The sequence below is a fragment of the Pseudorca crassidens genome, chromosome 3 (genome assembly GCF_039906515.1).
Source record: "Pseudorca crassidens isolate mPseCra1 chromosome 3, mPseCra1.hap1, whole genome shotgun sequence".
Taxonomy (NCBI): domain Eukaryota; kingdom Metazoa; phylum Chordata; class Mammalia; order Artiodactyla; family Delphinidae; genus Pseudorca; species Pseudorca crassidens.
Window position 1 is genome coordinate 127,362,061 of NC_090298.1, and position 12,620 is coordinate 127,374,680.

General features: G+C 39.5%; 1 protein-coding gene across 3 annotated transcripts in view; it reads right to left on the reverse strand.

Annotated features, from left to right (window-relative positions):
* Positions 1 to 12,620, reverse strand: part of SLC36A2 (solute carrier family 36 member 2) — a 114,907-nt gene that overhangs the window by 49,304 nt on the left and 52,983 nt on the right. For all 3 annotated transcript variants that reach the window (XM_067732325.1, XM_067732327.1, XM_067732326.1), the window contains exons 9-11: positions 10,255 to 10,339; positions 6,764 to 6,982; positions 5,058 to 5,156 (exon numbers count right to left, since the gene is read on the reverse strand). In XM_067732325.1, coding sequence (XP_067588426.1) covers positions 5,058 to 5,156; positions 6,764 to 6,982; positions 10,255 to 10,339 — 403 coding nt within the window. The remainder of the gene's footprint in view (positions 1 to 5,057; positions 5,157 to 6,763; positions 6,983 to 10,254; positions 10,340 to 12,620) is intronic.

The window sequence follows — 12,620 nt, forward strand, 5'->3', positions numbered from 1 at the left end:
ATGCAGAGAGAAAAAACTCAAAAAGAAATCCTCTTTCTGGCCAGAGGGACCTAAAATAGGGGACCCTGTGGGACAGAGAGCATGGAGAAAATCCCTATTATTCTGTTTCCTTTTTTACTCTCCAGGCCATACTCCCCAAGGCAAGTCTCAGTCACAAAGCAGCAATCTGTTGTATCAGGGACTGTGGTGGTTACGTAGGCACCTAAAAATCTGAGACAAGACAAACTCTTTCTCTTGGAGCAGAGGAACAGGGAAAGAGGACTTTGGGAGTCCAAAGAGTAAAGGGGGAATCGGATTGGCTACATAATTTGTGGGGCCCAGTGCAAAATGACAATGCAAGGCTACTTGGTCAAAGATCAAGAAATTCAAGATGATGAACACAGGGCATTAAACCAAGTGTGAAATCCTTTTAAAGGCAGGGGCCCATGTGACCACACAGGTTACATGCCCAGGAAGCCAGACCTGGAAGGAATCCCTGTTGCTCTTTTCTTCTCTTTTTACTCTCAGTGGTCACCCTCGAGTTAGGCCCAGTCACAAGAAGTGTATAGGAGTATAAGGAGGCTAAAACCCTGGCTTTGTAGCCAGAGGACCAGAAAAAGAAGCTGCTGGGTGAATGTGCAGCACACTGGTGAGTGTGCAGGAAAACACGGAAAGGAGGGAGCCAGAGAAAGTGATTCCCTTCATCCCTGTGAATGAAGTCTGGGCTTAGCCCTGAGCTGTACACGTATGGAACTGATGTGAAGCATCAAAGTAAAGGCTTTGAGAACTACTGTGTAGACAGACCACGGTCTGGCCCCTGGGTAGCATATAAGCAAGGTGAAGCCAAATATCACTTCAAAGTCTTTGAAAACTAATCTGATACTCAAACCATGGTCTACTGAAGGTATATCAGGACTTGTAGTTTGAATCTAATCAGATTGACTGCTCGCTAAAATACAAAAGTCAACATGCTCCAGAGGATTTTAACAGGCTCCAGAGTCTCATAAAATAATATTCAAAATGTGTAGGATACAGTCTAAAATTAATCAACATACAAAGAACCAGGAAAATCTCAACACTGCTCAAGGGAAAAGACAACAGATGCCAACCCTAAGATTACAGGAATTATGAAAATATCAGACAAAGACTTTAAAGCAAGTGTTATAACCATCCTCTGTGAAGTAAGGGAGAACACTGTTGAAACAAATGGACAGATATAAGTTCTTGGCAACGAAGCTGAAGGAATAAGAACCAAAGAACCAAATGGATTTTAGAACTGAAAAACCCCACTGGAGAGGTCCAATGTAAATGACAGAACACAGTCAGTGAACTTGAAAATAGATCAATAGGAACTATTGAATCTGAACATAAAAGAGAAAAAACGATTTTAAAAAATGAATAGGGCCTTAGAAAATAGTGGGACATATATCAAAGTGTCTAACATTCAGGTCACTGGAGTCCCAGAAGGGGAAGAAAAAGAGATTGGTACAGAAAAATATTTTTGAAAAAGAAAACTTCCCAAATTGTAAAAGACATATATTTACAGATTCAAGAAATTAAGTGAATTTCAAACAGGACAAATTCAAAGAAAACTAATCCAGACAATACAACTGCTGAAAACCAAAGATTTTTAGAAAAGTATCTTGAAAGTAACCAGATAAAAACCAACATCACATATAAGGGAACAATGATTCAAATAACTGCAGATTTTTCACCAGAACCACTGAGGGCAAAAGGAAGGGATACCATATTTTCAAAGTGCTAAAAATAGACTGCCAACCTAGAATTCTATATTGTGCAAAAACATCCTTCAGGAATAAAGGCAAAAAATAAAGATATTCTGAGATTAAAAAAAAAATGAAAAAAATTTGTCACCAGTCTAAAAGAAATAATGATGGAGTTTGTTCACGTTGAAGGGAATGATGCCAGAGGGAAACTTGTGATTTCAGGAATAAGGAGAGAGCAACAGAAATGGTAGGTACCTGGATAGATACATTAGACTATTTTTCCCTTAGTAAGTTTATCAAAAGGGCCATGTGGCACTACTGAAAGCAAAAACTATAACATTTTTCTGATGGTGTTTTGATATATTTAGATGTATTGGGTTGGCTGAAAAGTTTGTTCGAGTTTTTCCTAAAAAAACCCGAACGAACTTTTTGGCCAAACCAGTAATACATATGGTCATTACAACAAAAAGGGGGGAAAGAAAAAAAAACTCTACAACTATAATATTTCTATAGTTTACTAGAAATGATAAAATATTAACTGTAAGTAAACTGTGAAAAGTTATATATGTATACTGTAATCCCTAGAGCAACCATGAAAAGTATTATAGAAAGAGATATAGTCAAACCTCTGACGGGCAAACTAAAGTAGAATACTAAATAGTATTCAAAGAATCCAAAAGGAGGTAAAAAGAGAAAACGGGAAAGCAAAAGGAAGGGTAGAACAGAAAACAAATAATAAAATGCAGACCTAATAAACATAATAATTACATTAACTGCAAATGGTCTAACCACACCAATTAAAAGACAAAGATTGTGGTTGCCAGGGCTGGGAGCAGAGGGGAATGGAGATTGACTGCTTACTGGGCATAGGGTCTCTTTTTGGGATGATGAAAATGTTTTGGAATTAGACAGTGGTGATGAATGCGCAATATTGTGAAGGCAATGAAAACCACTGAATTATATATTTTAAAATGGTTAAAATGGTGAATTTTATCTCAAGAAAAAAATTAAAAGGATGGAAAAAAATGTATCACACAAATATTAATCAGGACAAAGTTGGAGCTCTAATATTACATGATTTTAAGGTAAAGCTTGTGTTATCAAGATATTTTGGTATCGTGAAAGGAAAGACACATTGATCAATGAATCAGTATAGGAAGTCCAGAAATTGACCCATATTCATATATCGATTAGCTTTTTAAAAGATGCAAAGGTAATTCAGTGGAGAGTAGATAGTTTTTTCAACAAATGATGAAGGAATAATTGGCATCCTTAAAAAAATTGAACTTCAACCTATAAACACTTTTAACAGAAATTAACTCAGAATATATCATAGATCTAAACGTACAATGAAAACAAAACATTTAGAAGAAAATATAGGAGCAAAGTCTTCGTGACTTTGGAGTAGGCAAAGTGTTTTAGATAAAACTAAAGTTTTAGATAAACTAAGTAGGATCCATAAATGAAAAATTTTGATATGTTGAACTTGATCAAAATTAAAACTTTTTCTCTATGAAAGACAATGTTAAGAGAATGAAAAGACAAGCTACAGACTAGAGAAAATATCTGCAAATTACACATCTAATAAAGGATTTGCATTTGGCATATATAAAGAATTTTTAAAACTCAGCAATAAAAGACAACAACTCAGTTCTTTAAAAATTCGCAGATTTGAACAGACACTTATACCAAAGACGATATACAGATGTCAAATAAGCCCATACAAAGATGCTCAAAATCAGTGGTCATTAGTAAAATGCAAATTAAATCACAATCAAATAGCACTACACACCTATTAGAATGGCTAAAATTTAAAAAAACACTAAAAACACAGATAAGAACCAGCAAAGATGCAAAGGAATTCTAACACTCATACATCTGGTGGGAATGCAAAATGGTATAGCAATTCTGGAAAACTGTTGGGCAATTTTCTATAAAGTTAAAGATACATTAACATGTCACCTAACAAACCTACTCCTAGAGAAATGAAAACATATGTTCACACAAAACCCTGTACACAAATGCTTACAGTAGCATTACTCATAATCGTCAGAAACTAGAAACAACCTAAATGTCCTTAAACAGGGGATGGTTCAACACATTGTGGTACTGCTCATACAGTGGATGCTCAGCGGTAGAAAGCAGCAAGCTCCTGATGCATGCAACCACGTGGATGACTATATATGCAGCTAAGTGAAAGAAGCCAAGCTTAAAAGGTTACATACTGTATGATCCCATGTGGATGGCATTCTGGAAAAAGTGCAACAATAGAGACAGAGAACAGAAGGTGGATGCCAGGGGTTAGTGGGAGTGGGGGAAGTTGACTACAAAAAGGGCAGCACAAGGGAGCTTTTTATGGTGGGGGAATTGTTCTGTGTTCTGATTGTGGTGCATCTATGACTCTGCACTTCTCAAAACTTAAAGAGATGTACACCAAATAAAAGTGAATTGTACTATACATAAATTAAAAGTAAACTTAAAAAGCATAGAGGTACAAACTACTACTTGCAAAATAAATGAGTCACAGGTATGAAATGTACAGTACAGGGAAAACAGTCAATAACTATGTAATATCTTTGTATTGTGACATTTATCATAACTAGACTTACCATGGTGATCATTTTGAAAGCCATAGAAATATCGAAGTACTATATTGTAAGTAACAGGAACTAACATAGTGCTGTAGGTCAATTATAAATATAATTAACACTATTCTATATATGAAAGTTGAGTAAATCCTGAGTTTTCATCACAAGGAAAAAAATTTTTTTCTATTTCTTTAATTTTGTAACTATATGAGATGATGTATGTTCACTAACCTTATTGTGATAATCATTTCATGATATATGTAAGTCACATCATTATGCTGTACACCTTAAACTTATACAGTGCTGTATGTCAATTATACCTCAATAAAACTGGAAGAAAAAAAATTATACACAGCACTATCCTTCCTCAAGTGTGGAAGTAGAGACTATATAATAATCCACTGTAAATAAACTGTACTTTCCAGTTTAAAACTCCTTTATGTTTCATAAAAATCCTGTAATTTAAGTTGTACACCTCCATTTTTCTTGATTTTTAAAGATTAATAAAGACATGTTGATATGAAGATAAATGTTTAACAAATGTACTGGGACAGGAATAAAACTCTCCCGACTGCTCTAACCTCTCTGCTATAACCTACTTTCTCCTGCTGGTCCAAAGTGAGGTCAGAGGTTAGTTTCTCCACCTGACCCAAGTGAGGTCAGGGGTTAGTTTCTCCCGTGCACACAGAGCCCAGAGCTCCCAGCTCCTGTTCAGAAGGCCACCCACAGCACCTTGGAAAGTCTACCCCAATTGAAACCTTACCACACCAATGCTTTCAAATGAAAAAACGGCTGTTCCGAAGAAGAGCGAGTAGGTCTTCCAATTTGCTACCAGTGGCAAGCGGCTGGGGTCTGGAATTCCCTATGGGGGAGAGAAATGTGGTAAAGACATTTTCTCTCAAAGCATGTTTGGGATCCCTTAAGAGAAGAGTATTCTGAGAGTAAAGCTGAATTATAAAAAAAATTGAATATCAAGCAATTCAGAAAACTTCACAAGGAAGTAGGCCACAATCAGAGTTGATTTTAACGCTTCCCAATAGCAAAGAGCCAGAGGAAAGAAAGATTAAGGTATTCTCAAAGTACTGAAGGATCAGGGATCTCACAGAGGGAGTCTGGTTTATCAGAATCCTTCAGAAGACAATCTTGCCCACCACAGGTTAGTACTAGCCTAAAGTGCCCAAGAACACTTTTTTTTTTTTTTTTTTGCGGTACGCGGGCCTCTCACTGTTGTGGCCTCTCTCGTTGTGGAGCACAGGCTCCGGACGCGCAGGCTCAGCGGCCATGGCTCACGGGCCCAGCCGCTCCGCGGCATGTGGGATCTTCCTGGACTGGGGCACGAACCTGCGTCCCCTGCATCGGCAGGCGGACTTTTAACCACTGCGCCACCAGGGAAGCCCCCCAAGAACACTTTGAATGTACCAGTGGTTATAGACGTGGGAAATTACTTTGACTATAGTTACAGTGATATTCTAGGGAGCCCAAAGTAATTCGTTACATATGAAAGTCCCCTTTTCTTCTTCAATGAGCTGTAAACAGAAGAAGAAAAGTGTGTGGAATAAATATTTTATGTACCCTGTGACCTAGTATGTGAAAATAATGACAGAACAATATCTCTAATTGAGCAACCTCTGGAATAGTCCAAAAATAAATCAGAGGTAGCTATTTCATCGGGAAATTCAATTTTGTAGAAGCTATCAATATTGCCTTAAGACTTATCTGTGGTTATCCTAAAATATTTGGCTCATCTCTTATTTTTACTAAATTCCATGGACAAAATAACGTTTTTTTCTTGTGACTTCTGAAAGAGGAAAACATCTGAAAGGTATTAGGCATGCCAAGGGTCTTCTGGATTTAAATTTCTACGTAGGCTTGTCCATTATAAAATGAAAATTAGAAAAGAGAGAAAAGTGGGAAACTGAGGGAAAATGAATATCCATACTCAACTTCAAAGACGTGTGATTTACATCATGATAGATTTGTTTGTGGTCTTTCAAGACTTTCTATTTATACCTCTGTGACTAAATATTAGTTGTTGTTGTTTTCTCTTGAGTTCCCTAGGGGTAATTTTGCAATTACTTGGAATTATAGCTTAGAGGATATAAGACTAGTTCTATAAGGTTTAGCTGTGGTAGAAAATCCTGCTTTTTATCTGCCTTTTGCTGCTATCTAACCATTACAGGAATGGTCTGTAGTTAACCAATCAAGATATTTTCCTTGCAAAGCATAATTTTTTTCTAAAACCAGGATTTGACATAAAACGAGTATTGGAGAAGCAACATCAAAGAGGAGATACCCAGAAAAATGAGAGTGCGCAGAGACAGCTTTGTGGAAGAAATGTTACAGTAAAGTGGGCTCTAAGCTGAAGAGGGAAGTGCATATATATCTACCCTCAGGGCTGGCCCCAGGTGTCAGTCTATCATTGATAAAAGGCTCCACCCACTAGAGGAGTGAGGAGTGTGGTGTGCTAACCTGGATGATGGACTGGGTGATGATGATCAAGCTGACCAGCATGGTGATGTTGGCCAACAGGGAGAAGATGGACAGGGCTCGGAGGTTTCTGACGAACACCAGAAGCACCAGGAAGGGCAGGAAGGCGAGCATGTAGAGTCTCGAGTCCATGGTGGGCGTCAGGATCACTGTCCTGTTGTAATGGCAGTTGTTGGTTGTGCTATTAACCGCTTCCACGACCTGGGAGACGAATGGGAAAAGCAAGGAGAAGATTCAATGAATTTTCTGGCCACATCATTAGCTCAGAGCCTGGCCCATAATCAGACCCCCTCACAAAGAGCTGGCATGTCTCACGTGCCAGGGTCTCAGAGTGAGTTAGAGTGACTTTAGGATTTCTTATTGCAAATCTTCTGCGCCATACTTCCTCAAAAGAGGCTGCAGAAATAACTTTAATAAAAAACGAACTTAATAAACATAAATACCTAAACTTAGAGTGGCCATTTGTTAGCTTTTGGCAACGCAGCATCCATTCCTCCTGATTTTCATTTATTTTTGGTGCATTCTCTCACCTGAATGCAACCTTGGTGGACTGTAAATCACAATCATGTGGCAGAGCCAAAGCACTGCCTCTGACTCAAGCACAGGCACTCACATCTCTCCCTGGAATGTGAATCTAAATAACAAGCAAAGTGACACAAGGCAGACCTAGAAAAGGGCAAACAGTAATTACGATAGGGAATCCCTGAGGAGACTGCTCATCAATTCTAACGACATGCCCCTAGCTGCCCTGGTTCCTGTTCCGGTCCTTTTCTGAGACCCATTTTTTTTTTTTTTAGTTTTCTCTGTCATTTTGGAAGTTAGCTAATATTCTTCCACTAAACTCATTTTCTGCTGAAGTTCCACTGAATCTGTTTCTTTTGCTTATAACCAAAAAAGCTCATCACTTACTGTTTCTTAATTGGACCAATACTGACATTTTGAGTGAGAGAACTCTTCCTTGTGAGCATCTGACCATTCACTGCAGGACATTTAGCATCTCTGGACGCCACCCAGTAAAAGGTATTAGCATCTCCGCGTCACTGCGACAAACAAGGAACACTCCCTGCACGCTGTACAAATACCTCCCAGCAAAGTGGGGGTAGGAGGGAGGGTACCACCCTCCCTTGGAATCAACATGACTTAATGACTACAGTCTTATTGTGCAAGCAACACAGTCCACTGCAGAACAATTAGCAACTAGATTTAAGCAAGAAGAAAATGTAAAATCAATGATAATCTCAGTACCTATGGGTTGCCATGGTAATGCCTTGCAATATATTCCTCTGTACATTTTCTATGCAGTATCACAAATTACATGTATTACACGCATCCTTTTTATTTTACAAGACTGAAATTATAGTATACACTCTTATTTTGAAATCTCCTTCCTGGGACTTCCCTGGTGGCGCAGTGGTTAAGTATCCGCCTGCCAATGCAGGGGACATGGGTTCGATCCCTGGTCCAGGAAGATACCACATGCTGTAGAGCAACTAAGCCCGTGTGCCACAACTACTAAGCCTGTGCTCTAGAGCCTGCGAGCCACAACTACTGAGCCCATGTGCCACAACTACTGAAGCCTGCACGCCTAGAGCCCTGCACCGCAACAAGAGAAGCCACTGCGATGAGAAGCCTGCACACTGCAACGAAGAGTAGCCCCTGCTCACCGCAACTTGAAAAAGACCATGCACAGCAACGAAGACCCAATGCAGCCAAAAATAAATAAATTAATTAAAAAAATAAATAAATCTCCTTTTCATTTAACACATCATGAATACTTAAATAAATCATTGTCTTGTTTTTTTCTGATTCCTCACTACAGTAGGAAAAATACTTGGAACATTAGCCAGGTATTCAAGGCCTTCCATAAACGGACCCATTCAACCGTGAAAGCTCTTCCTCTCCCAAGGCCCACACCTTCTTCTACAACCACTTGTATTGCCTCTCCTGAGCAAGTCCCGTACATTCCTGCCTTCGGGTGTTTATTCCTCCTCCCACCTTGGCTGCCACTACTTCTCCAACCTGCCCTTCAATGCCCAGCTCAGGTGCATCTCCTCAAGGGGGGCTTCTCTTGCTCCAATGATCTCTCCTGCTCCCATACATTTCTGCCCCTTAGTTCACAATTAAGCATCCTCAACCTCAGGGTGTTAGTGGAGTCCTGACCCAACACCGACATATTATATTGATATTTAGCTTTTTATATGTCTTAGAGCACATCCCATTTAGTCTGCAAACTCCTTGAGACAGTGCTTACCTTGTCTCTAGACAGATGATTGATAAAGTTCTGCTAATGTCAGATTGATTTCCAAGCAGCAATCTGGCAATTAAGAGCCTTCAAATCAAATTCCTTGACCCAGTAATTTTACTTAAAAAATACATATACTAAAGTAATAAAGGGTTATACAAAGACTTGTACAGATTATAGTAGAAAAACAGAAAATATCAGATGATAAAAGACTAAGTCATCTGTATGATGGAAAATTATAAAACTATTAAAAATTACACTAAAAAGTTTAAGGACATCTAAAAATGCTAATCAGTTAATACTCATTTAAAACCATCCATGAGTGGTTGGATTAAGAATAATTTTGTTTTATTTTAAGAAGCAGTATAGCACAGTGTTTAAAAACTTGAGCTGTGATGTTAAAAAGGCCTGTGTTTTTAACCTTTGTTCTGTGACCATATTTATATACATTATAGAGTTCATAACATCAGTTTTCTCATCTGCAAGATGGGAATAACCATAGTATCTACTCTGATAAGACCATGGAGAGAATTAAATGGGGGAAAACTTATAAAATGATCACTGTACCTGACACATAATAGAAGCTAATTCTGAATTCTTACTATTTTTTTTCCTTCTTTTTAATTTTTTGTTTACATTTCCAAGTTTCTGGTATTACTATAAACAGAAAAAGAGCCCTGAAGAATAGTTTTCTTTTTTAAGCTTATTGATTAAGGATAGCCTCTGTTATTACCCACATTATTTTGCTCAAACTGCTCCAAGATAAATATTGGGTTAGATCAGAAGAATTTCTCGGGGACAAAAAAACTGTTAAACCAAGGAGATTAAACAGCTAAAGGTAGATACAGATGGCCCAAAGATTAGGTATTATTCAAAAAGACCTGTATCAGTTTAAGAAGAGTTAAGGATGATTACGTACCAAGGCAGGACGATTGACAAAATCCAAGGTTACTTCCAGCTCAATTTTAAAGACCAACCTTGAGGACAGGTCCAGTTTTAGAGACAACTCTTGGACAAAGGGTACTGTGGATAAAGTAACCACTTACAGAAATCTGCAGATATGTGAACTGGGGGAAGCCTGGGTTCTTTGATAACACTCAGTTTAACTTTCTTCATTGTATGATGAGGATACTAGGGCCCAAAGAGAAGAAGCTATTTGTTGAACAACTAGAAAAAGAGGACCCTCCTTTTCCATGTTCTTTTCCCTCCCACCTTCTCTAGAAGACTCTACCTGCTTTAAATTATCAGCCAGAAACACAATGTACACGCAGCAGAAGCCCATCTGGGTGACTATAAGAAAGAAGCTCACGATACGCCTGAAAGAGAGGAGAGAGAGAAAAAGAAAAAAACTTGTTATAAAAGAAGAGCTGGCTTGTCATTTCCATTTCTGTTCCCAGGGGTTGGTAACCCTCGACCAGCACCCTCGGTCCTGCTACCACAATCAACAATGGGGCAGTAGAAGGGATGTAACAATAGTTCTTTGAAAAACATGTTTCTCAACCACCTCCACACTCTCAACTCAGCAGTGGTAAAATTCTTCATCATCAGGAACCTTGCCCCATACCCAGCTCTGTGTTGATACTAACTGATGTAAGGCAATAGGCACAACTTATTAGCAATCATTAAAATTTTTTCCTACCACGTGCCAGACACCATATTCGGCACTGAAGATACACAGACAAATAACACGTGGTCTTTTCCTCTAGTGGTTTAGAGACTAGTGGGTGAGATGGATAAAAAATAATATGGCGGGACTTCCCTGGTGGCGCAGTGGTTAAGAATCCACCTGCCAATGCAGGGGACATGGGTTCGATTCCTGGTCCAGGAAGATCCCACATGTCGTGGAGCAACAAATCCCGCACGCCACAACTATTGAGCCTGTGCTCTAGAGCCTGCGAGCCACAACTACTGAAGCCTGCACACCTAGAGTCCGTGCTCCACAGCAAGAGAAGCCACCGCAGTGAGAAGCCCGTGCACTGCAACAAAGAGTAGCCCCCGCTCGCCGCAACTAGAGAAAGCCCGCATGCAGCAACGAAGACCCAGTGCTGCCAGAAATAAATAAATAAAAAAAATAATAATATGGTACTAAGGGCCATGGTAAAAAGGGCATTTTATCCGAATTAAAGAGCAGACAGCCTTCTTAGAAAAAACCAATACCTGAGCGGGAGTCCCTTGGGAAGAGGAAGAAAGAGAGTGAGAGAAGAAAAAAGGAATAAAGAGGAGGGGCAGATGGTGAAGAAGTAGTGAGGAAAAAGCATTTCAGCAGAGGGATTAGGCGGATTTCTCTAGCTGCCATGTGGAGAGTCCATTGGAGCGGGCAAGACTGAGGATGGGAAGACCAGATAATGGAGGTGAAAGATGGCAGCCACCTGGACAAAGACGTAGCTGTTAGGGTGAGAGAACTGAAAGCATTTTAAGAGATACTAGGGAACTAGAATTTACAGAACCTGGTGACTACCTATATCTAGGGGAAGGAAAAAGGACGTGACTTAAGGTGAGTGACAAGTTTTTAGCTTGGACAACAAAATGAACTGGAAAACTCAGAAGGAAGAACAGGTTTTACGGGAAGAGGAAGAAATGGCACATTCAGTACCTGTATTGTTGAGCTTGAGGTTCCTACAGGAGACATTCAGGAGACAACCACATATTGGGGTCTGGAAATGTTGATTTGTCAGTGATGGATAAAGCCTTGAGAAGGCAAATTAGCGTTGGAAAGTGTGCAGAGTGAGAAGAGAAGGCAGCATTCCAAACCCTAGAGAACACCAACATTTAAAGGGAGGACAGAAACAAAGAAGCCTGCAAAGCAATGACCAGAGAGGTAGGTGGGAAACTAGGATGAAAAAGGGTTTAACAGAAGCCAAGTGAAGAGAGAATGTCTGAAGAAGAGAACAGTCAATTGTACCCACTGCTGCTGAGAGGTTCTCTAGGGCAAAGAAGGTACAATAGGGAGGTCCTTTAGGACATTGATGGAAAGGACTTCAGTAGAAGTATAGGACAGGAAAGCCAGGTGATCCATGAAGGAGGTGTGAATGGGGTGTATGGATGTAAAATTAGAGGGTGGGCTATTCTTTCATAAAGCTAGAGTGTGAGTTCCAGTCTTGAAGGTGCCTGTTTTGTTCATCGTAGTAAACCCACTGCCTAAAGCACTTCCTGACACACTGCAGGTATTCATAGATATCTGTTGAATAATCAGATATGGAATATGAGATAGAGGACGGTGTAAGGTCCAGGAGGCTTTATTAATTTATTATTTTTAAGATGGAGATACATGAACACATTTCAATGTTGAGAGGAAGAGCCCATAGTTCAAAAAAGAAGTTCAAGTTATAGGAGAGGAGATAATAGTGGAGTGAAATTCCTAAATAGAGCAGGAAAATCTACCTTACATGCCCAACAATAGGTAGAAGGATCTGACGCATTGCGACAGGCAAAAGCCACCTCTTGGGTCACACAATTGGGAAAATACTAGAAATCATCCCATAGCCTTCCTAGTCTGCTAATAGGCTGAATTTATTAATTCAGTATGTGAATGGGCTTTGGGTCAAGAGACGTGCCAGACCCATGATGCTCATGAGCAAGGCACGCCTCAGGTAGTGC